At 39.3% G+C, this 27,838-nt stretch overlaps 1 protein-coding gene across 1 annotated transcript in view; it reads right to left on the minus strand.

Annotated features, from left to right (window-relative positions):
* fbn2b (fibrillin 2b) overlaps window positions 1–27,838 on the minus strand; it is an 82,454-nt gene that overhangs the window by 17,656 nt on the left and 36,960 nt on the right. Inside the window, exons 9-28 of the mRNA XM_008407965.2 lie at window positions 25,306–25,431; window positions 19,881–20,033; window positions 18,668–18,913; window positions 18,409–18,552; window positions 18,111–18,230; window positions 17,890–18,015; window positions 17,672–17,794; window positions 16,825–17,100; window positions 16,673–16,726; window positions 16,462–16,587; window positions 15,147–15,272; window positions 14,872–14,991; window positions 3,186–3,323; window positions 1,846–1,896; window positions 1,555–1,680; window positions 1,243–1,470; window positions 1,012–1,137; window positions 774–902; window positions 552–677; window positions 53–178 (exon numbers count right to left, since the gene is read on the minus strand). Coding sequence (XP_008406187.1) covers window positions 53–178; window positions 552–677; window positions 774–902; window positions 1,012–1,137; window positions 1,243–1,470; window positions 1,555–1,680; window positions 1,846–1,896; window positions 3,186–3,323; window positions 14,872–14,991; window positions 15,147–15,272; window positions 16,462–16,587; window positions 16,673–16,726; window positions 16,825–17,100; window positions 17,672–17,794; window positions 17,890–18,015; window positions 18,111–18,230; window positions 18,409–18,552; window positions 18,668–18,913; window positions 19,881–20,033; window positions 25,306–25,431 — 2,790 coding nt within the window. The remainder of the gene's footprint in view (window positions 1–52; window positions 179–551; window positions 678–773; window positions 903–1,011; window positions 1,138–1,242; window positions 1,471–1,554; window positions 1,681–1,845; window positions 1,897–3,185; window positions 3,324–14,871; window positions 14,992–15,146; window positions 15,273–16,461; window positions 16,588–16,672; window positions 16,727–16,824; window positions 17,101–17,671; window positions 17,795–17,889; window positions 18,016–18,110; window positions 18,231–18,408; window positions 18,553–18,667; window positions 18,914–19,880; window positions 20,034–25,305; window positions 25,432–27,838) is intronic.

The following is a 27,838-nucleotide window of genomic DNA, read 5'->3' on the forward strand; positions in this document are numbered from 1 at the left end:
TTTCAACTTCTATCAAAATGTTATTCAATATCAGAACAAATTTTCCGCGTACCGACGCAGCCCTGTCTGTCAGGTGTGGCCTGGTACCCGGTGTTACAGGAGCACTGGTAGGTCCCGGGCATGTTGACACACTGTCCGTTTCTGCACAAGTTGTCACTCAGCTGGCATTCATTCATATCTAAACAAAGGTAAAAATAAAAACAAAATGCATAATACATTCTGAAATACAAGAATGTATTGATTATTTTGCAATAAACTCATTTAACTTTCATGGATGCATATACATGTATATATAGGTGCACTATAAAACATAAAAGATATGATTACAAATTCATTTATAAAATTAATTCAGCTCAAAAAGGGAAACTAATCTATTTTGGAGATTTATTACACAAGTAATATATTGCAATATATTACTAAAATTGATATATTTTAATAATTAAGGTTTACAACTAATGAAGGCTAAATTTTTTTCTCTAAACAGTTACATCATCATGTAAAAAAATATTTCTAATACTGAAATGTTACATTATGACTGTTGTCATCACTACCTTCGCAGACAGATGCATCGTTGCTGAGCACATATCCTGCAGGACATTCACAYTCAAAACTTCCCTCTGTGTTCAGGCAGGTTCCTCCGTGGCACAGCAAGGGGTTTCTCTCGCATTCATCAATGTCTGTCATTAATTAGAAAACCATAAAATAATTTGAAAAGTTACCAAATGAGTGTTAAAAGTGAGTTCTGGCAACATTTTTCTGTAGTTCAAGCTTACCCATGCAGTTTTTCATCATCATGAAGCCACTTTCGTAGCCTTCAAAGCATTCACACTCGAAGCTGCCCGGTGTGTTGACGCATGTGCCGTGGCCACAGAGGTCAGGGGAGATTCGACACTCATCGATATCTGAAACAAAGGTATACAGAAGAAAAGGAAACAGTTTCTTTTGTTTTGTGGAAACATTTTATCAGGTTTTTTTATCTTAAATTTAGAGCCTCTGTCACCCAGTTCGAACCTGTGCAGTTTCTCTCCTCGGCTGTGAGAGCAAAACCGCTGTTGCACCGACATTTGAAACTGCCGATTGTGTTTCTGCAGGTTCCATAAGTACACAGACCCTGGAAGACCTTGCATTCGTTCACATCTGTAAAGAAACACGTTTAAAAAGAGATTAACAACCAACTCATACAGTGGATTCAGTGCGGTTCTACCACAAACTGGCTCCCCATCTGCAGGCAACATTAAGTACCTTTATAGAAGGACCTGCCGGTGAGAATATCTCCTCTGTTTGCAAAGCCGCGACCTCTGGGACAGATGGTATTGAACTCTGACGTTCCCTCTTTAGGACACTCCTCACAATCGACCCCCCAAGCAGCACCCACAGAGCAGCAGCACATGTCCACACGGTACCTTCCCAGAAGCGGCTCACCGCACTCGTCCTCGTGCCATTTCTTATAGCACTGCTCACTGCGCATGTCTGGAGAAAGTTTGCAAAACCAAATGAGGATTTCTGCATTTGGACTTGAAGAAGTGGCGGTTTTATAATCTAAGTTRCTCTTACCCACACATGTGCGACCGCTGCTGTCCAAGGTCAGGCCTGCAGCGCATTCGCAGCGGAACGATCCCTGGGTGTTCACACACCGCCCGTTGGTACACACTCCGGGGAACACTTCACACTCGTTTATGTCTGCAGGGAGAGAAGAGATTGACACATGCATAAAACRTTCAAAATAAAAGGAAAATCATGAGACTGAGGTATAATTGCAATGTACAAAACACATGTTCAGGATCATCAGTGGCAACTAAAGGGGCCACACAGTCTCACACACACAATGACATGAAACACACTCACCTTCACAGACGAGGCCCTTCATGCGAGCAAATCCTCGAGAGCAGGCCGTGTCTAAGAAAAAAAACAATGTTATATACAGTATATACAGTTTTCTTTTGTTAATAATTACAGCAGCGTGGATTTATGACATTTTACAACGTTATGTAAAGTGCAAGTCTGAATTTTGTGGYACGTACACAGACTTTTAACGTCTGAGTGATCTCATTAGGCTACTAAATGATAGTTTATTGATTGGAAAACTGTGAATGCCGCAGGGAACAGACGAGYACCAACGCCAGGATATCTGCTGTTTGTTATCAAACTCTTTGCTGTGTCAGAGATAAGTTAATGGGTTGGGTAACTTTTTTTTTTTTTTTACATCTGGAGAATTAAGACCGAACCACTAATGGAGAAACATGCTGAGAGAGACTCTTTTTGTGCTGCTACCCTCATTATTCTGAGAAAATGGGACGTGTTACCTCAGACTCACATCTGATTTACTTAAAAAAACATTCAGATAAAATTAACTGGTTGGTTTGCCACAGCAGAGTTTTAAACAATTAAAGATACAAACAAACGTGCTGTATGCCAAGGGTGGATTCTTGGTAGAACTCCAGGTAATCTGTTATATTAGTCTTGGCAACATGTCAGTGGGGTGCTTTGAATCCCACCACGGCTMTGGCTACAATCCAAATGCAGCAGCTGAAATAAAAAATCCACAGTCTAACTACGAATATGTGCAATGCTACGATCAGGTGTTTTGCACAGAGAGATTGATATGTGCCCTGCTTCCAATGGAATGTGACTCTCAGCTGGTAAAAAGAACTCACATCTCCAAATTGCGCATATGCTGGTTGCTCTTAAAGCAAGTAATCATTGGTATGACATTTACTATAGAGATGCTGCTCTCTGCACAGAAGATCCAGTCAGTTGCATTCTCTCATGCTGCTGATGAAAGAATTAATTGTGTTTTCACCTTCCACTGTGAAGCTCAGACTGATTCCTCCGGATCAGAATCATCTCTCAAYAAAAGACTCAGTAAATGTTTGGCTTAATTTTGCTGTGATTTATTGAACAGTTTTGCTATATTATATCAGGCAAGTTAAATGAACTCCAATGTGGTTTAATGCCCACAAGAAGAACATTAATTTTCTGGTTTAGAGATGYTAGAGGTCATGCAGAGTGGTGGGGACATTGTGCAATTCAAACAAAGTCATGTGTACAAAAGATTTTCAGCAACATCATTGCGATAAAATACTTGCAACAAATTATGTAGCTTCACTGAAYAGCCAGTGAACGTCAACTTTACACCCAAACTAACAAACATTCATGAAGTCGTGTTTTAGGATAAGTGAACTAACCGATCTCGCAGGGTTCGCAGGGGCTGCCCCAGGCGGCTCCCAGCGTGGAGCAGCACTCAGACTTCARCGTGGCTCCGTTGATGTTCACCTCACAGCGATTGTCTTGTATYGTGAGCCAGCAAGTGCTCTTCATGCTGTCTGTGGGGYCGAAGCAGAACAGACAAGACTTTATCTAAAGAACTTTKTGGTGTTTTTAGGTGAAACAAACAGTTCTGTTAACACTCAGGATTCCCCAGCCAAAAAACCTAAACAAGAGGCTACAAAATGTGGTGAGCACATTTCTAATCCAAACAAAACATTTGCCAAGCCAGTTTTTCCCTATTAAACTYGTGTTTGTGGGACACAAAATATAAACCAAACAGCTAAGCTGATCAAAGATGACCTCAGCACATTAGCATTATCACATAAACTTGGGTAACATCATGTTAAAACTCTAAAAATATTTAACTTTCCATATTTTACTCTTAAATAATAAGCATTTCTGTCTGAGGCTAAAGGTTAAGCTAGGTAAATGCCATAAATCTGTGCATTTTTGTTATTTTCTAATCCCATACCCTGCATTCCTTATAGCAAAGATTTCCCACCAAATCCAGACGACCACCCAAACACAAAAGCACGCTTTTCTTCCCTAATCTCTTCCCTTCCCACTGGGAAATATAGAGCAGGAATGCAACACAACARTGTGAACAGTGTGAACTTTGTGATTGATATAGTAGTAGATACCAAAATGTTTGTTCTAGTTGTATTTCCTATGGGCATATGGCTTTGAAAACTAAAAGAAATTATTTTCTTACTTTACTATTTAATCTCTCATTTCAATTTATTATTTCTAATCTGTTTCAATTATTGTAATCTCCTTTGGAACCAAAGCTAAATTTGGGCTCTTTTCTAAATAACAGCATGTGTTCACCTGCCCCAGTTTTCATTTAAATTTCTAGTAATTTGTGTCCACACCTGTTTTTGCAGAGGCATGTAGAAACACCCACACAATTTTAAGTGGTTGATGACATACATGAACTTATATTTTCCTGTGAGTCATGTAAAGCAGAATCTGTATGTATAACATGGCAAACTTCTAAATTTTGAGGAGAAAATGTTAGGCAGCTATAGTCTGAGAAGACTGATATGCTGTCATTCTTTTAAGTTGGGTTTTATTTGTACAGATGAATCTGGTCTGCTTATTTCTTAAGGAGAAATCGGAACAAACTAAAATGGAAAATTAACAAATTACAAAAGAAAAGGTAAAAAAATCAACCACCAGAATCTCTTTTATTCCATGTTGYTGCCATAATTCACATTAAACGACTGTCTCACCAACGCAGATGGTATTCGTGGAGTCCAACTTGCTGCCATGGGCGCACTCGCAGTTAAAGGACCCGGCCACATTGCGACATAGTCCATTGATGCAKGGGCTGGAATCACACTCATTGACATCTGGGACATGCAAAAACACACATTTGAAATCAGGGAAAGGTAACTTTTAGTAAGTTAACACATCTGGCATTAACTCCACCTGCAGATGATATCCACAGATAGAAACAAACAACAGAAAAACAACCAAACATGACTTTRGCGGAGTGAGAACTCACCCTCGCATGTCTCAGAGTCGGGTTTGAAGACGAACCCTTTGGGGCAGGAGCAAGTGTAGGAGCCCGGTGTGTTTCTGCACAGGCCGTTGTCACAGAGCAGTCGGTTCACCAGACATTCGTTGATATCTGCCAGTAGGTCAGAGAGAAAACTCTTTTCAACATCGTTAGGCTTTATTTGCATTGTTTACTTATTATTATTGCTCAGGCTCATCACTGGAAACCTGTCAACACTCCTTGTAAGAAAAGCAAATCCACATTTGTTGACGTGGAATATTTTCACACACTTTTCATGATTCTCAGGTCCCATAAAATAMATCTGAAGCATTTTCCATTGCTTATTTTAATTTTTAAACATGACGGAGTCTTACTATTTTTTGGCTAAAAAAAATGACTGGAGTAAACATTACATTCTAGTTAAGCAGAAGGTGGATCTAAGGAAGTAACTTTCCTACTAAATGTATTTGCTTGTGAATTGAGATAATTAATTTAAAAATATAAAGTGAAAGGAACAGAGACAAATATGATTGGGGAAGGACTCATATCTTCTGAGATGGATGGTGAAAGCTCTAAAAAGGTCCAAAGTTCACTGTTTCCTTCACTAAGTTGCAGCAAAATGTTAATATTTTGAAGCAATTAAAGCTTTTTGTGAGCCCTCTAGAAAGTGCTAAATCATGATCAATGTTTGCTTATTGAACTTATTTCAGTAATTGTTTTGAATATGATTTCTACAAGTTTCAYAAGACAGTCAAAGTTTCACTATTAATGGTACATAATACTGCTTCTCCAGTCTACAACACTGTACCAGGATATAAGTCTTTAATGTTTTGGTTCTACTGAAAGTCTTTGGTGCACCATACACCATAAAAGGAAAAGGAAGGAGCCCCTGAAATGCTTTGGCAAGAGAGCAACACTGCTGCATTTATAGTGTGCCAGTGCACACTCAGGTAAACATATTTAGTTACATTATAACCACAGTCTTCAAAGAACTGTTTGSAGCTTTTATGTTGACACAATGAAAAACATGCATACATTTTCTTTCCACTTTAAAGTTAGGCATTTTTTTCTATTGGTTTCTCACAAAGAGTTCCAGTAAAATACAGAAAATGAGAAACAATTSAAGGGGGTTGAATAGTTTTTTCTGGCACTGCAGATGTCCAAACACACAAGTCATAGACACAGCTACTTGACTTTTACTAACATTTGTAGTGCACTTATAATCACAGCAACCCTGAAACATCTGTGAATCCTTTCTTTACAGGAAGAAATATTATAAACTTCCCATAAAGTTAAGCTCTGAAAACAAACACAGACTCACCGACGCAGTTCTTTCCACTCGTGTCAGACTCGTAGCCAATGTTGCAGATGCAGCGGTAACTTCCTCTGAGGTTCTCACACATGCCATTCTGGCAGATTTCTGGGTCCAAGGCGCACTCATTGATGTCTAAGAGACCATCAAATGTAACTCAGACGATGTTGGAGATAAAAATGAATGAAGCGATWATTTTTTTTTTATGAAAAAGGCTTACCTCTTCCATCAGTTGTGATACCAATACCACCACTGCATACGGCCTGGAACTCAGCTGAATGGGAAACATTGAACAGCAAACAGCTTAAATAAGCAGATTTTCGCTTTTTTTTTTGTTTTTTTTTACTCTCAACTTTGACACAAAGATATTACCTGAGTTTCTGGATGGGCAGGGTTGGCAGGGCTCTCCAAAGCCATGCTCAGGGTTAGCACAGCAGCACTCAGACTTGGTCACCGCTCCTGGAAATGGACGCGAGCACGTTCCCATTTTTATGGTGCCGTAGCAGGTGGTCCTCATGTGTGTGTCCACACACACTCTTCCATCAACATCAACGGCCAGACCCGGTGGGCACTCGCAGCGGAAGGAGCCCTCGCTGTTGATGCAGCGGCCGTTCATGCAGATGCCAGGTGTGAGACACTCGTCGATGTCTGATGGAAAGAGAAGGCRCAAAAGAAGGGCATCATGAGGCAAATAGAAAGTATTTAATGATTTATGCCAATAAATTAATTTCAATCCCAACCTTCTTTTAGATCAGAATTTTATTATAATTTTCTTCMAATATACTTAGCCAGCAGGCAGCTACTGGTGGTGTAGTTAAACCCTCAAAAGAAAAATACAGGGTGAGTGTGTGATCCTAAGTGCTTAAGTAGAAGACAACCAAACTTTTTCTCTTGTTTCAAGAGGATCTTTTGACTCTTTCCAGAAGTGATAAAACCCTTTAAGTGAAAAGATGAAATATCTTCTACTTAAAAAGTTAGCAATTGTGAATATGCATGTTTCTTTTACAAAATCTTTTACAAATCCAATGAACTGGTAGCAAGTTGGAAAGATTCCATAGCATATTCCTTAAAGAATTGTTAATTTTCTTGTTTGTATAGTTATTTTTGGACAGTAGTAATTAGCAACTTGTGAGGAAGTTAAAAAAATTTAACAAAATTTCTGGTTTAAAAAAGAAATGATCATTGAGATTTCACCAAATTTACAAATGCTAAGTCRTACCGATGCAGTACCGGCCGGTGGGTGCTAAAGTGAAGCCCGGCTTGCAGATGCACTTAAAGCTGCCGTCCTCATTGATGCACATGCCATTGAGACACATGTTGGTAGTGGCGCACTCATCGTGATCTGGCAGAACCAATAAAAGTTTGATGAATGTCATGACAATGACCTCTTCCGTATGAAGTTCAGTCATGTTTTTGCATTTGCTTTTTTTTCCTCACCAACGCAGTTCTTCCCATCCGGAGTAAGCTCAAAGCCAGCATTGCAGATACACTGGAAGCTGCCCTCTGTGTTGACGCAGCGGCCRTTACGACACATCACTCCATTCACAATACACTCATCAATGTCTATAAAGAGGTGAGACTAACTGTTAATTGTGTTCATGAAACATTTGACTCCAATATGATGAATTTATGCATGCTGAAGGAATTTTCAGATGTACCAATGCAGGCCTGTTTGGTAGGGGTCCCCTGGTATCCCTCGTGGCATTTGCAGTGGTACGACCCAGGTGTGTTGACACAGTCGCCATTGATACATGGGTTACTCAAACACTCATCCACATCTATATGTATATAGCAAAAACAGAGCAAAAACAGATCACAAATAATCAACCAGGACATTAGYTAAGTTCCTTAATCTTACAGGAGATGGCAGTGTAGAGCCTGAAACAAAGTTGTAACTTTGACTGCATCACATGTGGTTCTGTGGTCCAGTGCAAACTGCATGGGCGTGATTCTTACCAATGCACTCCCCGCGGACATCCTGCTTGTATCCCATGTTACACTCGCAGCGATAGCTCCCACGTGTTGGGATGCATCGTCCATTTAAGCACAGGTGGGTAAAATGTTGGCAAAAATCGAGGCTTTCATTCACAGAAACGGTGCCTTAGAAAACAGCGGACACAAAAAAGAATAAACGTTCACAAAAGATTGTGTAGGTACCACACTCTCTGTTTGGTTTCAGTAAACCTAATCATTCAGATCTACTGAAGGGACTCACCTATGTTCAGGTGATTCAGGCCTCCTCCATTTCCTCCAAATGTCCCTCCATTTCCCCCAAAAGTCCCTCCATTGTCTCCAAAGCCGTCCCCTCCTCCATTGGTATGTGGCCTTCCGTTCCCGTTACCGTTTGGTATACTGGGCAGCTTGAATCCGTAGTTTCCGTTGTTGCTGGGGAAGTATCCATTAGGGAAGGTGTGAGGGAGTCCTTGTGGGACACCCACAATACACAGACGCCTGTACTCATCTTGTAGAAAAAGAGATGGAAAACAATAATTTAGAGTTTTGCTGTGATCGGTTTTCTTCACTCGATTCATGCATTTCTTCACTCGATTCATGCATGAAACGAAATGGCTCATGGAAATCCTCAAAGTAGTCAATTACTCCAACCAGCTTGCTTAAGGGCAATCTGTAGGAGAAAACATTTAACAATGTGACTTTTTAGTCAATAGGTCACATCAAAATCTACTTTAAACAACCAACCTCTTTGAAAGTCAGTTTAGATCACCCCATTTCACCAGCTCCAACCAACTTTCAAACACATTTGCACATCAGCGGATATCGGTGAACATCATTTAGCCTTTCACTCTCCAACAATAATTTTAAATTGTTCAGACAAAAGACAATGTTGTCTTTCCAATGTCTAATTGGCTGTACAAAGCTGAAGTACCATCTGTGTCTGTGAAGCAGTTCTGAGTCAACCGGMATGAGATTTACTTCCTGTGAGAAAAATAAATGGTCCCATCTGTTAACATATAAACCATATATTCTTTATATACTATATTTCTACAGGTTTATACCATTGACAAGTAAAATAAGTTGAGGATATCTTTTATCTAAAATAATTGAAAACACATTTTAGATTATGGGTGAAACAGACACTCCTTTAACCGATCAGCAGAGAGTAACAGACGATGCTTTTGAATTATTTTTTAAATGACGAAATGATGGGTGACTGAATACTTTCCATCTTTCTTTGTTTGGACTTTCATGACACTCCGGATCGGAAAAACCTGCAACTGTCCTTTCTCATTTGGCTGACGTTAGCACTGTTTTGGTTTTAGATGACAGTTGTAGCAACATCCAATCACAGAACGCTAATATGGAGACTCCAAGAGAGTCTGGACTGTCCATCTATAGGAATTACCTAGCCTTTGCTTGGAATTGAATTAGCATAATTCATATTTTCTGTTCTGTGAAAGTTTCATGCTCACCGGACCCTCTGACAGGACACATCTCTGGGATCTGGCCCAAAGCCCAGCAGCGTCCTGTTTCACAGCAGCATTGCATCTTCGTGTACTGGCCATTCAGCTCCGCAGCACAGCGACCATTAGCAAGAGCAGAGAAACAGGTGCCCACACGCTGATCTGGGAGCAGGAGGAAAAAATKAAACAGCAAAATTACAAATCAGACAACATAATCTGACAAAGAAAATCTGAAGAAATCTCAAAGCTACACAAACAACATTCATTTAAAAGAAGGAACCTTTTYTATTGGTGATTTTGAATGTGTATGAGGTAGATTCAATTTGTGGTTTTATTTACATTATTGACTGTAAGTGCTGAGCTATTTGTCTATTTACAGGTTAAAAAAATCTAATAACAAGCTGCATAAACAGTGACTGTACATGTTTTAGGAGGAGAATCTGTAAATCCAAAAGTCGTGTTTAAGAAATTTAGCACTTTTTGCATGATTTATTGTGCGTTGTAAAAATATTGATACCCCTTTAAACTTTTCAGTTTGTCCTATAGCCCTAAAAATGCTGATGTATTTTATTTATGGATCATGTATTAGAATGGACCAGTCAAAGCGCAGACCTAAATCCAACCCTGAATACTGATGCACAGTCACTTTTTCTGTAGAGAAAACTTTTAAACCATGTATCATTTTCCACAATCATGTGCAAATTTTTTGGCCTATCACATAAAATACAGTGAAGCTACTAAGGAAATGTAGGTATTTTTATTTATATAGCACAGTTTCAGCAACAAGGCAATTCATAGTGCTTTACAGGATAGGAAGAAATACAACAACACAATAAACCAAAGGAACGAGCAAAATAACAAAAAAACAAAAAATATAACCCCATGTTAAAGAATGAGTAGTCTGTGATTTATAAACTAGTAGRGGTTTCTCTGTACTCTTGATGATGTGGATCAAGGTAATGAGTAGTTTCTCTAGATACCACTCTAGAAAGTAGTTGTAACATGACAAAGTGTGAAAAGTTCAAGATGTGTGAATGAGGTTGCAACATACTGTAATGYTGTGAACATTGAGTTACATTCATTCAAACACCTAAAGCAAGACCTACTGGAGCTATAAAAGTCCTTGGACTGGCTTGCCCTCTCGATGGTCCCTGAGGAGGAAGACTTTTATACGCTCACAGCAGGAACGGTTGCAGTGGTTTGTAGCTCTTGTTATGGCTTTGGGTTGCTGGGGCCTCGTCTAAATACCAACATCTGAAGGGCCTCCGAAAAAGGGGTCACATTTGTAACGGCTTTCCAGGTCAAGGTCAGTGGGACAGGAGAGTGAACTTTCATACATGGAGAGGGTGTTCTGGTACAGCTGGGCAATAAACATAATAACCATATAAAATAAAAAGAGAGAGTAGCAGTGAACAAGTGAGTATTAACTTGGAAGCTGAAAGAAATGCTAAAGTGGAGAAGAAAAAAATAAAAAGAGAGTGAATGGGGACAGGAGGGGAGGGTCTCAAGTCGATTAACCCACTAATGAGCCAGCAGTCTGGAATTAATCAGTTCCATGTGGAGCAATTCCTGCCAATTAGATTGAACATGAGGGACTGTGCTGTGTCTGGGAGCTTATACAGAGCAGCGCACGTACSCATGTAGAGGCACACTGACGTATAGGTATGCATTCCCCCATATGTATACACCAGCATGTACACAAACCACAGAATGACGGAGCTGTAGGAATGGCAGGGGAAAGAGGGAACAGAGTGAGTGAAGTTGTGGTGTGTGGGGTTTTCTCATGAAGATGATGATGACTTAAATTAGATCCAGACTACGGTTTACTCACTTCTGTTGCTCCATCACAGAAGCATATACTTTCGTTTGGTGGGGTGTTTATATAGACTGACTGACTGGACAGGTCTTCTTTTTTCGTGCCTTTACCATGYGACAGGATATAAGGCTCTGATTGCTGTCGGTGCCCGCTGCTAACTCTTCCCCAGCCCTTAAAGTGAAATAGCTCCCACTGGCCTGGTTCAGCAGAAAGCAGAACATCCCAGAACACACAAAACACACAGTAACGTTTCCTAGCCAGGACAAACTTCCTGTTTCAAGAACAAGAGACACAGAAAGCCATCAATCAGTCTCATTTATTCTCTTTATGTTAGGATTTAAAAAAAAAAAAAGGAAGACGAGGGTTTTTCTTTTACATGTCGGCAAGTTACAGCCAAAAAACGTCTATGTACTCTTTTGGGATTTTAACACAAAGTAGAGAACAACTGTGGGAGGAAAATCACACATGGTTTTCAAAGAAAGGTTTTAAAGGTTTTCACTGCAGTTACAGCTTCAAGTCTTTTGGACGTTTAAGGTGACAAATGTAAGTAAAAAATGTTACATTTTGATCTGATCTATATATTGCATCTTTTTGGGCATGAACAACAGTTTATAAATGTTTTTTCTTGTTGAAGATGTTTGAAAACAACACATAATCTTGCTTCCATCAAATCATGCAACACTTCTATCATAAAAACATTTGTAGTTTGCAGGATTAAGTTCAATGGGTATGAAAACTTTTGCAGTGGTTTGTAGCTCTTGTTATGCCTTTGGGTTGCTGGTTTGGAACAATGAAAAGATTTAGTTTGTAATTGCATTTACAGATTTGTACCTTGTTTGTCAATTTGAACAGAAAAATAACGGAAGATACCAGTTTCTTTTGCTTATGCATTTAGTTTTTTTTTTTGTCTTCTGTTGGTTGCTTTACAGTTATTCATAAAAGAAAGAAGATGGAGGACAGAGAGAGAATGAGGAGGAAGTAGAGAACATAAGGGACAGACATAAAACTTTAACTCAGTGGGAGAGTGTGAGAATGTCTCAGTTTTGGAGACTAAGTGCAACACAAAGAACTTAAAGGAGATGGAAATGTGCTCATATCCACTAAAACAGCAACACTCTACTGTAAATCTTTTGAGATGTTCACCAAGGGAATATTTTATTGCTTTAAAAATAAGAAAGATTGGACCAGTAAGACGGAAACAAAGTGACAGGAATACATCCACTGAGGGAAAAGAAAAGAAACAAGAAAAAAAATATGAAAGGCCTTAATCAGATACAGAAAAGATGCTGTAGGTTGTTTGACTTCAGCTCTCCTTTCATTTGGAARTTCTGTAAATGTGCAACCATTTTTCTTCCTGCTTTTTAAAAARGATATCACAAATACTCCTCTACTGTTTATGTCAAAGYTGAMTGATTTTTCTCTTCTCATAAAACATTCACGAGAAAAAAAATATACAACTTCAGTAAACAAAYACTTTGAGCTTTGTCTTGTGCTAAGGAAACTCTCCCATCAAACTGCCAAAAAAGCTAAAAATCCAGCTGCCAGCTAAAAGCCTTGTTTYCTGTAATATGTTTTGAGCTTGTTGACACAACCAGTTCAAGATCCAGCATTAAAACAGTTGATAACCAAACAGCAAACATGTTTTTTTATTTGTTTGGCGAGAACAAGAACAGCTAGTTTTATTGATGCACGCTTTTGGTGGAAAAAAATACTTTGAAMGAAAGCCACCCAGAAAAATTTTCGCTGAGAAAATACAAGTGAAACTGGAGTTTTCAAACTAAAATACTGAATGCCCAGTTATATTTAAGGATATGGTATCAGATATATCTGTTGACAAAATCTGCTGATCTCCAGATCACTTCAAGATGTCAAAATAACCTCTTACTTGACGCAAAAGGTCTCGTGAGATCTTCACAATATGTGGAGCAAATGACTTCCTCAACTGTTCGCCCATAAACATTTGTCTAAATGCCTGAATATATGCCAAAGGTTTCATTCGGATTTCTTGGTGGCAACATGTCCAGAAGAAAACCCCAGCAAACTCAACACCATCCAGCCCATTCCAGGAAACTCCTGGACATCATACGGTCAGAAGGGAGCTATAGTTCCCTCACCATAATATGGGTTTGTACTGATGTATTGTCCAAGAGGGATTTGCCCAGACAATCCCGAAGAGAGGTTCCCAGCGGGCATCCTGAAAATAAGTCTGAACCAACTCAGCTGAATCATTGGCTGTACTACGAGCTTTCCCCAGATGATGGAGCTCCTAACAATACACTGGTTCATTTCGGGATCTCAGTCCTTACTGTCATAATTCGTATATTTTTTACCTTAAGTGAGAGCCAAATAGTATAGAGCCTGGCAAATCAAAAACAAAGGTTTCAGGGCATAAATAACTTTATTTAGCTATTTTAGAGATTCTGAAATTCTGAAAAATGTCAGTTTGCCATATCTTAAACATATTGATTGTTAATGTCGCAAAGCCTTTGAATGCAAATATTGTCTCTGACACAATGTTTAAGATAGTAGTATTGAGACAGCCTAAGTCAGAAGTTGATGTTATTGTAGTGGCAGGTTGTTGAAACTTATGCTTTCTACCTGTCAGCCAAAATCAATTGTTTCGCGAGACTCTGTTGTTGTTTTGGCTCTCATATTACCCTCCTTCTGCCTCTGATTGGTTGACCAGTCCAAAAACTTAAAATCCATCAAAAAGCTTGGTGTCTCTTAAAGAAGATTTAGTTGCCATGTTTTCTTTTGTTTTTTTACAATGCATTGGTCACTGTGCTACATTTGCCAATTTCTGTGCRAAGTTCCTACAAGATTTAGATTTGTTTTTCCATTCTCCTTCAACCTGTTCTCAGGGTCACTCASTACTTTTCTTTAAGGGAGGGATCCAAAGTGAGGAATATCCAAACATCCAAAACCTGGGCCAGAGCTGAGTTTGTGCTAGACAGAAACACTTTTGGAGCAGAAAAGYTGACTATCCCTGCAGCTGAGACAGACAGAGGCGGAGGAACTGCATAACAAAAAACACAACCTGTTTGTATAAAAGTAAACAATCATCTGACCCAGTAAAACACGTTTTCATTTTATTCTGGTTTTTTTTTTCCCTCCCCCCTTTTAGATTAACGAGATTGCAGACAAAACTAGACTGCGAGAATCTGTTTCCATAGGCTTAGGAGACACTGATAAAACTCTTGATAGATGTTAAGATCTTTAGTGAGTTTAGAAAATGTACACGATGTGTATGAGATGCTATATCCAGCGTCCATTTTGAAGCAGCATTGTGAAATACCCTGGCTCTGTTTCAGTGTAGCTGCCACGATGGAGGAGAACTGCAGGAACACATTAGCACCTAGTGGAGTTTCATTGCTGATGTCAGTGAAGTATGTGCTGTGTGTGAGTCAGAGGAGCACTAAMATCATGGTCGGCTAATGAAGTCAAGGCCCAAACAGTGAATGCAAGTGTGTTTGCACATGGTGATCATGGGTTTGCTCATCAAAACTCTGTTCTCAGGAAACAGCNTGCCATAATTCACATTAAACGACTGTCTCACCAACGCAGATGGTATTCGTGGAGTCCAACTTGCTGCCATGGGCGCACTCGCAGTTAAAGGACCCGGCCACATTGCGACATAGTCCATTGATGCAKGGGCTGGAATCACACTCATTGACATCTGGGACATGCAAAAACACACATTTGAAATCAGGGAAAGGTAACTTTTAGTAAGTTAACACATCTGGCATTAACTCCACCTGCAGATGATATCCACAGATAGAAACAAACAACAGAAAAACAACCAAACATGACTTTRGCGGAGTGAGAACTCACCCTCGCATGTCTCAGAGTCGGGTTTGAAGACGAACCCTTTGGGGCAGGAGCAAGTGTAGGAGCCCGGTGTGTTTCTGCACAGGCCGTTGTCACAGAGCAGTCGGTTCACCAGACATTCGTTGATATCTGCCAGTAGGTCAGAGAGAAAACTCTTTTCAACATCGTTAGGCTTTATTTGCATTGTTTACTTATTATTATTGCTCAGGCTCATCACTGGAAACCTGTCAACACTCCTTGTAAGAAAAGCAAATCCACATTTGTTGACGTGGAATATTTTCACACACTTTTCATGATTCTCAGGTCCCATAAAATAMATCTGAAGCATTTTCCATTGCTTATTTTAATTTTTAAACATGACGGAGTCTTACTATTTTTTGGCTAAAAAAAATGACTGGAGTAAACATTACATTCTAGTTAAGCAGAAGGTGGATCTAAGGAAGTAACTTTCCTACTAAATGTATTTGCTTGTGAATTGAGATAATTAATTTAAAAATATAAAGTGAAAGGAACAGAGACAAATATGATTGGGGAAGGACTCATATCTTCTGAGATGGATGGTGAAAGCTCTAAAAAGGTCCAAAGTTCACTGTTTCCTTCACTAAGTTGCAGCAAAATGTTAATATTTTGAAGCAATTAAAGCTTTTTGTGAGCCCTCTAGAAAGTGCTAAATCATGATCAATGTTTGCTTATTGAACTTATTTCAGTAATTGTTTTGAATATGATTTCTACAAGTTTCACAAGACAGTCAAAGTTTCACTATTAATGGTACATAATACTGCTTCTCCAGTCTACAACACTGTACCAGGATATAAGTCTTTAATGTTTTGGTTCTACTGAAAGTCTTTGGTGCACCATACACCATAAAAGGAAAAGGAAGGAGCCCCTGAAATGCTTTGGCAAGAGAGCAACACTGCTGCATTTATAGTGTGCCAGTGCACACACAGGTAAACATATTTAGTTACATTATAACCACAGTCTTCAAAGAACTGTTTGGAGCTTTTATGTTGACACAATGAAAAACATGCATACATTTTCTTTCCACTTTAAAGTTAGGCATTTTTTTCTATTGGTTTCTCACAAAGAGTTCCAGTAAAATACAGAAAATGAGAAACAATTCAAGGGGGTTGAATAGTTTTTTCTGGCACTGCAGATGTCCAAACACACAAGTCATAGACACAGCTACTTGACTTTTACTAACATTTGTAGTGCACTTATAATCACAGCAACCCTGAAACATCTGTGAATCCTTTCTTTACAGGAAGAAATATTATAAACTTCCCATAAAGTTAAGCTCTGAAAACAAACACAGACTCACCGACGCAGTTCTTTCCACTCGTGTCAGACTCGTAGCCAATGTTGCAGATGCAGCGGTAACTTCCTCTGAGGTTCTCACACATGCCATTCTGGCAGATTTCTGGGTCCAAGGCGCACTCATTGATGTCTAAGAGACCATCAAATGTAACTCAGACGATGTTGGAGATAAAAATGAATGAAGCGATWATTTTTTTTTTATGAAAAAGGCTTACCTCTTCCATCAGTTGTGATACCAATACCACCACTGCATACGGCCTGGAACTCAGCTGAATGGGAAACATTGAACAGCAAACAGCTTAAATAAGCAGATTTTCGCTTTTTTTTTTGTTTTTTTTTACTCTCAACTTTGACACAAAGATATTACCTGAGTTTCTGGATGGGCAGGGTTGGCAGGGCTCTCCAAAGCCATGCTCAGGGTTAGCACAGCAGCACTCAGACTTGGTCACCGCTCCTGGAAATGGACGCGAGCACGTTCCCATTTTTATGGTGCCGTAGCAGGTGGTCCTCATGTGTGTGTCCACACACACTCTTCCATCAACATCAACGGCCAGACCCGGTGGGCACTCGCAGCGGAAGGAGCCCTCGCTGTTGATGCAGCGGCCGTTCATGCAGATGCCAGGTGTGAGACACTCGTCGATGTCTGATGGAAAGAGAAGGCRCAAAAGAAGGGCATCATGAGGCAAATAGAAAGTATTTAATGATTTATGCCAATAAATTAATTTCAATCCCAACCTTCTTTTAGATCAGAATTTTATTATAATTTTCTTCMAATATACTTAGCCAGCAGGCAGCTACTGGTGGTGTAGTTAAACCCTCAAAAGAAAAATACAGGGTGAGTGTGTGATCCTAAGTGCTTAAGTAGAAGACAACCAAACTTTTTCTCTTGTTTCAAGAGGATCTTTTGACTCTTTCCAGAAGTGATAAAACCCTTTAAGTGAAAAGATGAAATATCTTCTACTTAAAAAGTTAGCAATTGTGAATATGCATGTTTCTTTTACAAAATCTTTTACAAATCCAATGAACTGGTAGCAAGTTGGAAAGATTCCATAGCATATTCCTTAAAGAATTGTTAATTTTCTTGTTTGTATAGTTATTTTTGGACAGTAGTAATTAGCAACTTGTGAGGAAGTTAAAAAAATTTAACAAAATTTCTGGTTTAAAAAAGAAATGATCATTGAGATTTCACCAAATTTACAAATGCTAAGTCRTACCGATGCAGTACCGGCCGGTGGGTGCTAAAGTGAAGCCCGGCTTGCAGATGCACTTAAAGCTGCCGTCCTCATTGATGCACATGCCATTGAGACACATGTTGGTAGTGGCGCACTCATCGTGATCTGGCAGAACCAATAAAAGTTTGATGAATGTCATGACAATGACCTCTTCCGTATGAAGTTCAGTCATGTTTTTGCATTTGCTTTTTTTTCCTCACCAACGCAGTTCTTCCCATCCGGAGTAAGCTCAAAGCCAGCATTGCAGATACACTGGAAGCTGCCCTCTGTGTTGACGCAGCGGCCRTTACGACACATCACTCCATTCACAATACACTCATCAATGTCTATAAAGAGGTGAGACTAACTGTTAATTGTGTTCATGAAACATTTGACTCCAATATGATGAATTTATGCATGCTGAAGGAATTTTCAGATGTACCAATGCAGGCCTGTTTGGTAGGGGTCCCCTGGTATCCCTCGTGGCATTTGCAGTGGTACGACCCAGGTGTGTTGACACAGTCGCCATTGATACATGGGTTACTCAAACACTCATCCACATCTATATGTATATAGCAAAAACAGAGCAAAAACAGATCACAAATAATCAACCAGGACATTAGYTAAGTTCCTTAATCTTACAGGAGATGGCAGTGTAGAGCCTGAAACAAAGTTGTAACTTTGACTGCATCACATGTGGTTCTGTGGTCCAGTGCAAACTGCATGGGCGTGATTCTTACCAATGCACTCCCCGCGGACATCCTGCTTGTATCCCATGTTACACTCGCAGCGATAGCTCCCACGTGTTGGGATGCATCGTCCATTTAAGCACAGGTGGGTAAAATGTTGGCAAAAATCGAGGCTTTCATTCACAGAAACGGTGCCTTAGAAAACAGCGGACACAAAAAAGAATAAACGTTCACAAAAGATTGTGTAGGTACCACACTCTCTGTTTGGTTTCAGTAAACCTAATCATTCAGATCTACTGAAGGGACTCACCTATGTTCAGGTGATTCAGGCCTCCTCCATTTCCTCCAAATGTCCCTCCATTTCCCCCAAAAGTCCCTCCATTGTCTCCAAAGCCGTCCCCTCCTCCATTGGTATGTGGCCTTCCGTTCCCGTTACCGTTTGGTATACTGGGCAGCTTGAATCCGTAGTTTCCGTTGTTGCTGGGGAAGTATCCATTAGGGAAGGTGTGAGGGAGTCCTTGTGGGACACCCACAATACACAGACGCCTGTACTCATCTTGTAGAAAAAGAGATGGAAAACAATAATTTAGAGTTTTGCTGTGATCGGTTTTCTTCACTCGATTCATGCATTTCTTCACTCGATTCATGCATGAAACGAAATGGCTCATGGAAATCCTCAAAGTAGTCAATTACTCCAACCAGCTTGCTTAAGGGCAATCTGTAGGAGAAAACATTTAACAATGTGACTTTTTAGTCAATAGGTCACATCAAAATCTACTTTAAACAACCAACCTCTTTGAAAGTCAGTTTAGATCACCCCATTTCACCAGCTCCAACCAACTTTCAAACACATTTGCACATCAGCGGATATCGGTGAACATCATTTAGCCTTTCACTCTCCAACAATAATTTTAAATTGTTCAGACAAAAGACAATGTTGTCTTTCCAATGTCTAATTGGCTGTACAAAGCTGAAGTACCATCTGTGTCTGTGAAGCAGTTCTGAGTCAACCGGMATGAGATTTACTTCCTGTGAGAAAAATAAATGGTCCCATCTGTTAACATATAAACCATATATTCTTTATATACTATATTTCTACAGGTTTATACCATTGACAAGTAAAATAAGTTGAGGATATCTTTTATCTAAAATAATTGAAAACACATTTTAGATTATGGGTGAAACAGACACTCCTTTAACCGATCAGCAGAGAGTAACAGACGATGCTTTTGAATTATTTTTTAAATGACGAAATGATGGGTGACTGAATACTTTCCATCTTTCTTTGTTTGGACTTTCATGACACTCCGGATCGGAAAAACCTGCAACTGTCCTTTCTCATTTGGCTGACGTTAGCACTGTTTTGGTTTTAGATGACAGTTGTAGCAACATCCAATCACAGAACGCTAATATGGAGACTCCAAGAGAGTCTGGACTGTCCATCTATAGGAATTACCTAGCCTTTGCTTGGAATTGAATTAGCATAATTCATATTTTCTGTTCTGTGAAAGTTTCATGCTCACCGGACCCTCTGACAGGACACATCTCTGGGATCTGGCCCAAAGCCCAGCAGCGTCCTGTTTCACAGCAGCATTGCATCTTCGTGTACTGGCCATTCAGCTCCGCAGCACAGCGACCATTAGCAAGAGCAGAGAAACAGGTGCCCACACGCTGATCTGGGAGCAGGAGGAAAAAATKAAACAGCAAAATTACAAATCAGACAACATAATCTGACAAAGAAAATCTGAAGAAATCTCAAAGCTACACAAACAACATTCATTTAAAAGAAGGAACCTTTTYTATTGGTGATTTTGAATGTGTATGAGGTAGATTCAATTTGTGGTTTTATTTACATTATTGACTGTAAGTGCTGAGCTATTTGTCTATTTACAGGTTAAAAAAATCTAATAACAAGCTGCATAAACAGTGACTGTACATGTTTTAGGAGGAGAATCTGTAAATCCAAAAGTCGTGTTTAAGAAATTTAGCACTTTTTGCATGATTTATTGTGCGTTGTAAAAATATTGATACCCCTTTAAACTTTTCAGTTTGTCCTATAGCCCTAAAAATGCTGATGTATTTTATTTATGGATCATGTATTAGAATGGACCAGTCAAAGCGCAGACCTAAATCCAACCCTGAATACTGATGCACAGTCACTTTTTCTGTAGAGAAAACTTTTAAACCATGTATCATTTTCCACAATCATGTGCAAATTTTTTGGCCTATCACATAAAATACAGTGAAGCTACTAAGGAAATGTAGGTATTTTTATTTATATAGCACAGTTTCAGCAACAAGGCAATTCATAGTGCTTTACAGGATAGGAAGAAATACAACAACACAATAAACCAAAGGAACGAGCAAAATAACAAAAAAACAAAAAATATAACCCCATGTTAAAGAATGAGTAGTCTGTGATTTATAAACTAGTAGRGGTTTCTCTGTACTCTTGATGATGTGGATCAAGGTAATGAGTAGTTTCTCTAGATACCACTCTAGAAAGTAGTTGTAACATGACAAAGTGTGAAAAGTTCAAGATGTGTGAATGAGGTTGCAACATACTGTAATGYTGTGAACATTGAGTTACATTCATTCAAACACCTAAAGCAAGACCTACTGGAGCTATAAAAGTCCTTGGACTGGCTTGCCCTCTCGATGGTCCCTGAGGAGGAAGACTTTTATACGCTCACAGCAGGAACGGTTGCAGTGGTTTGTAGCTCTTGTTATGGCTTTGGGTTGCTGGGGCCTCGTCTAAATACCAACATCTGAAGGGCCTCCGAAAAAGGGGTCACATTTGTAACGGCTTTCCAGGTCAAGGTCAGTGGGACAGGAGAGTGAACTTTCATACATGGAGAGGGTGTTCTGGTACAGCTGGGCAATAAACATAATAACCATATAAAATAAAAAGAGAGAGTAGCAGTGAACAAGTGAGTATTAACTTGGAAGCTGAAAGAAATGCTAAAGTGGAGAAGAAAAAAATAAAAAGAGAGTGAATGGGGACAGGAGGGGAGGGTCTCAAGTCGATTAACCCACTAATGAGCCAGCAGTCTGGAATTAATCAGTTCCATGTGGAGCAATTCCTGCCAATTAGATTGAACATGAGGGACTGTGCTGTGTCTGGGAGCTTATACAGAGCAGCGCACGTACSCATGTAGAGGCACACTGACGTATAGGTATGCATTCCCCCATATGTATACACCAGCATGTACACAAACCACAGAATGACGGAGCTGTAGGAATGGCAGGGGAAAGAGGGAACAGAGTGAGTGAAGTTGTGGTGTGTGGGGTTTTCTCATGAAGATGATGATGACTTAAATTAGATCCAGACTACGGTTTACTCACTTCTGTTGCTCCATCACAGAAGCATATACTTTCGTTTGGTGGGGTGTTTATATAGACTGACTGACTGGACAGGTCTTCTTTTTTCGTGCCTTTACCATGYGACAGGATATAAGGCTCTGATTGCTGTCGGTGCCCGCTGCTAACTCTTCCCCAGCCCTTAAAGTGAAATAGCTCCCACTGGCCTGGTTCAGCAGAAAGCAGAACATCCCAGAACACACAAAACACACAGTAACGTTTCCTAGCCAGGACAAACTTCCTGTTTCAAGAACAAGAGACACAGAAAGCCATCAATCAGTCTCATTTATTCTCTTTATGTTAGGATTTAAAAAAAAAAAAAGGAAGACGAGGGTTTTTCTTTTACATGTCGGCAAGTTACAGCCAAAAAACGTCTATGTACTCTTTTGGGATTTTAACACAAAGTAGAGAACAACTGTGGGAGGAAAATCACACATGGTTTTCAAAGAAAGGTTTTAAAGGTTTTCACTGCAGTTACAGCTTCAAGTCTTTTGGACGTTTAAGGTGACAAATGTAAGTAAAAAATGTTACATTTTGATCTGATCTATATATTGCATCTTTTTGGGCATGAACAACAGTTTATAAATGTTTTTTCTTGTTGAAGATGTTTGAAAACAACACATAATCTTGCTTCCATCAAATCATGCAACACTTCTATCATAAAAACATTTGTAGTTTGCAGGATTAAGTTCAATGGGTATGAAAACTTTTGCAGTGGTTTGTAGCTCTTGTTATGCCTTTGGGTTGCTGGTTTGGAACAATGAAAAGATTTAGTTTGTAATTGCATTTACAGATTTGTACCTTGTTTGTCAATTTGAACAGAAAAATAACGGAAGATACCAGTTTCTTTTGCTTATGCATTTAGTTTTTTTTTTTGTCTTCTGTTGGTTGCTTTACAGTTATTCATAAAAGAAAGAAGATGGAGGACAGAGAGAGAATGAGGAGGAAGTAGAGAACATAAGGGACAGACATAAAACTTTAACTCAGTGGGAGAGTGTGAGAATGTCTCAGTTTTGGAGACTAAGTGCAACACAAAGAACTTAAAGGAGATGGAAATGTGCTCATATCCACTAAAACAGCAACACTCTACTGTAAATCTTTTGAGATGTTCACCAAGGGAATATTTTATTGCTTTAAAAATAAGAAAGATTGGACCAGTAAGACGGAAACAAAGTGACAGGAATACATCCACTGAGGGAAAAGAAAAGAAACAAGAAAAAAAATATGAAAGGCCTTAATCAGATACAGAAAAGATGCTGTAGGTTGTTTGACTTCAGCTCTCCTTTCATTTGGAARTTCTGTAAATGTGCAACCATTTTTCTTCCTGCTTTTTAAAAARGATATCACAAATACTCCTCTACTGTTTATGTCAAAGYTGAMTGATTTTTCTCTTCTCATAAAACATTCACGAGAAAAAAAATATACAACTTCAGTAAACAAAYACTTTGAGCTTTGTCTTGTGCTAAGGAAACTCTCCCATCAAACTGCCAAAAAAGCTAAAAATCCAGCTGCCAGCTAAAAGCCTTGTTTYCTGTAATATGTTTTGAGCTTGTTGACACAACCAGTTCAAGATCCAGCATTAAAACAGTTGATAACCAAACAGCAAACATGTTTTTTTATTTGTTTGGCGAGAACAAGAACAGCTAGTTTTATTGATGCACGCTTTTGGTGGAAAAAAATACTTTGAAMGAAAGCCACCCAGAAAAATTTTCGCTGAGAAAATACAAGTGAAACTGGAGTTTTCAAACTAAAATACTGAATGCCCAGTTATATTTAAGGATATGGTATCAGATATATCTGTTGACAAAATCTGCTGATCTCCAGATCACTTCAAGATGTCAAAATAACCTCTTACTTGACGCAAAAGGTCTCGTGAGATCTTCACAATATGTGGAGCAAATGACTTCCTCAACTGTTCGCCCATAAACATTTGTCTAAATGCCTGAATATATGCCAAAGGTTTCATTCGGATTTCTTGGTGGCAACATGTCCAGAAGAAAACCCCAGCAAACTCAACACCATCCAGCCCATTCCAGGAAACTCCTGGACATCATACGGTCAGAAGGGAGCTATAGTTCCCTCACCATAATATGGGTTTGTACTGATGTATTGTCCAAGAGGGATTTGCCCAGACAATCCCGAAGAGAGGTTCCCAGCGGGCATCCTGAAAATAAGTCTGAACCAACTCAGCTGAATCATTGGCTGTACTACGAGCTTTCCCCAGATGATGGAGCTCCTAACAATACACTGGTTCATTTCGGGATCTCAGTCCTTATGTCATAATCCGTATATTTTTTACCTTAAGTGAGAGCCAAATAGTATAGAGCCTGGCAAATCAAAAACAAAGGTTTCAGGGCATAAATAACTTTATTTAGCTATTTTAGAGATTCTGAAATTCTGAAAAATTTCAGTTTGCCATATCTTAAAAATATCGATTGTTAATGTCGCAAAGCCTTTGAATGCAAATATTGTCTCTGACACAATGTTTAAGATAGTAGTATTGAGACAGCCTAAGTCAGAAGTTGATGTTATTGTAGTGGCAGGTTGTTGAAACTTATGCTTTCTACCTTTCAGCCAAAATCAATTGTTTCGTGAGACTCTGTTGTTGTTTTGGCTCTCATATTACCCTCCTTCTGCCTCTGATTGGTTGACCAGTCCAAAAACTTAAAATCCATCAAAAAGCTTGGTGTCTCTTAAAGAAGATTTAGTTGCCATGTTTTCTTTTGTTTTTTTACAATGCATTGGTCACTGTGCTACATTTGCCAATTTCTGTGCRAAGTTCCTACAAGATTTAGATTTGTTTTTCCATTCTCCTTCAACCTGTTCTCAGGGTCACTCASTACTTTTCTTTAAGGGAGGGATCCAAAGTGAGGAATATCCAAACATCCAAAACCTGGGCCAGAGCTGAGTTTGTGCTAGACAGAAACACTTTTGGAGCAGAAAAGYTGACTATCCCTGCAGCTGAGACAGACAGAGGCGGAGGAACTGCATAACAAAAAACACAACCTGTTTGTATAAAAGTAAACAATCATCTGACCCAGTAAAACACGTTTTCATTTTATTCTGGGTTTTTTTTTTCCCTCCCCCCTTTTAGATTAACGAGATTGCAGACAAAACTAGACTGCGAGAATCTGTTTCCATAGGCTTAGGAGACACTGATAAAACTCTTGATAGATGTTAAGATCTTTAGTGAGTTTAGAAAATGTACACGATGTGTATGAGATGCTATATCCAGCGTCCATTTTGAAGCAGCATTGTGAAATACCCTGGCTCTGTTTCAGTGTAGCTGCCACGATGGAGGAGAACTGCAGGAACACATTAGCACCTAGTGGAGTTTCATTGCTGATGTCAGTGAAGTATGTGCTGTGTGTGAGTCAGAGGAGCACTAAMATCATGGTCGGCTAATGAAGTCAAGGCCCAAACAGTGAATGCAAGTGTGTTTGCACATGGTGATCATGGGTTTGCTCATCAAAACTCTGTTCTCAGGAAACAGCRGCGAAGGTGAGTTCCCAGCCACATGTGTAGCTCTTAGCTGGAAATGCGCACCACAGAGCAAGAAGTGGTCACGTCATTTAGCAGCTGACTCACCCACACATCTGGAGCCATCTGTGCTGGAGATGTAGCCTCKTGGACAGGTGCAGACGTAGCTACCAGCTGTGTTGGTGCACTCTCCTCCATCACACACTCCAGAAATGGTGCTGCACTCATCGATATCTGAAACACAGAGTCCCATCGTTAGCACTTTGGCTCATCTCATCATAAATGCTCATGTACTTTGGAAGGAACAGCAGCAATGAAAATTTATTGAAACATTTTTAAGTCAAAAACAGGTAAGTATACCAAGCATTGTGAAAGTAGTTGGGAGTCAATCAAATTAATGTGGTTTATAGCTGCATAAATAAATGCCCCAAAAAAATTAGCACAACATGTTCTGCTCRTGTTAGACAAAAATTGAGACAAAACACACTGTGCAGTTGCTTGGTATTAAATAGGTGAGTCTCTAGGGAACAAATTAAAAAATGCAGAATGATTTTAGRGTAAAACAAGTGGCATGTAGGCRAGGTCCAACTACCGCWATCAAGAGATGGTCAATGTTTCTACATGTTTTAGTCTTTTAAAAGAGATGCTAGATCAAGTGGCATTTTCTCTGACAAAATGAAACACAGAGWAATAGACRCTGCCCCTCCTCYACCTATTTCTGAGAACTGCCAATACTGTTATAAAACTGCAGTCAGTATGCTGAGCAGCATGACTGTAAAACAGTTGACTGCAGGCCTTGCCTGAGCAAATAACCTGATTAGTCAGCTTTATGGATTAGCTAAATGCTCTGCATCCTGGTAACTACATGTTTTACTGCATTGCATCTGTCAAGCATATAGAGAAGGTCAAAATTAACAGGTCAGATCTGGATGCTCAAACACAACTAATGAAAGGCACAGTAAAGAAATGAGTGTTAGGYGTAACCTGGCCTTAATAAACACCTTTAACAACCTAATTGGATACCAGTCCAAAAKGACTGCAACACAACTTTACAATCATCAAATCACATGACGTCTCTGAGCCAGAAATGTCGGAACATTTGCTGATGTTCTTCCTTCAGGTCACAAAGAACCATTAACACACAAACTGCAGGAGAATAAACCAATTTGGATTCAACAATTTCCAGACAAAAAGTATAAAAATACTCTTACATCTATTCTACTGAAACAACCACAGTCTAACATTTTGAAAGCCTGTGAGTGTTTGCACAGTGCTTGGCAGGGGCCCCATCTCTGTGGTGGGCTTTATGACGCCATTGGCTTATATTATTCTGAGAGGGGGTCTTCGTTGCTCCGTGATGTTTCAAGTTTCCAGGCTTTTTACAATGTGTCCTGTGTAACTACTGAGCCACTGCTGAGCACAATTATAGCACTGATGCCGAGGTAATGCAGACTGAGGGCGTGCCTCGTGTGTTTAGCTTTAAAACGAGAAAGGCACTTAATTGTCCCTCCTACTTAAAGTAAGAAGCACATGATTATCTGTGAAGCTGGTATGGATCGGCTTCTTAATGTGCAGCAAAGCCCTTCTCGTAAAGCTAGGTAGARCACAGCCAGAAAGCAGCAAGGKTGCACCAGACTTCACTCTGGACGAATGTTGTGCTGAGGGACAGTCAGTCTCTGCACAAGGGGAAACGTGTCACCTGCATAAATGTCAATGGGAGTTAAGAATATGGCCAGGTGCTCGTAAAGGTGTGTGCAMAGAAAACATTAGTAATTAAAAGACTATTAAACATTACGCTGTTTTCATTTTTCTACCTGAAATGAATGCAGATTAAAACAACTAAATGAAGCCATCAGTTGGTATCTATATGTATAAAGTTTGAACTTGAAAACCTGCGAGTGTCCATGCAACAGGAAGCTCCGTGTGCGCAACGGCCTCACTGAGGCRGTAAGTGTTTCTTAGTCAACACTAACAGCTGCTTTTAAGTCATTATGTGTTCATGGAAAACTAAAGAAAAATGTAGAATAAGCAGAAACAAAAAGAGCAAAACAGCAGTTAAATCATGAAATCACAGGTGACTTGTTGTTGTTCAAACAACATTGACATCTTAATCGTAACTGCTTGCTAATTTCACAGTAATCGCTCTCAGTAAGGTTCCTTGTGTGTTGGCTGCAGAATACAGCCATTTTTGTAAAGGTTTACCCTCAAAGGACTGATGGTCGGATCATTAGTGAAAGTTCATTAAATATGKGTTTCCTACACAAACACGACCATAGAAACATCTCACAACTGTGCTTTTGTTCTTCAAGACACTGAAGTCTTTCTGGTCTCATGTTTACTAGTTGAATTAACAAAAGAAAAATAATCACTATGTTAGTTATGCTTTCTCAATATAAATAAAGATTAAATCATTTTGAAATCAAAATAATTGGATCAGTTCCCTACAGAACAGAAATTTAGTGTAATTTTAGACTTGGGTCCTTCTTATTTTGTAGTCTAAGCTGTTTAAGTCTAGAAAATATAAGTTTTCATTCTATTTTGTGGCTGATTTTATCCTCAGGATTATGACTGTTTGATCAAGTACAAAAATCTGAATCAAAAATCAAATAAATCTAATAATCAAAAATCAAAAATCTAATAA

This window comes from Poecilia reticulata, linkage group LG4, assembly GCF_000633615.1.
Source record: "Poecilia reticulata strain Guanapo linkage group LG4, Guppy_female_1.0+MT, whole genome shotgun sequence".
NCBI lineage: Eukaryota > Metazoa > Chordata > Actinopteri > Cyprinodontiformes > Poeciliidae > Poecilia > Poecilia reticulata.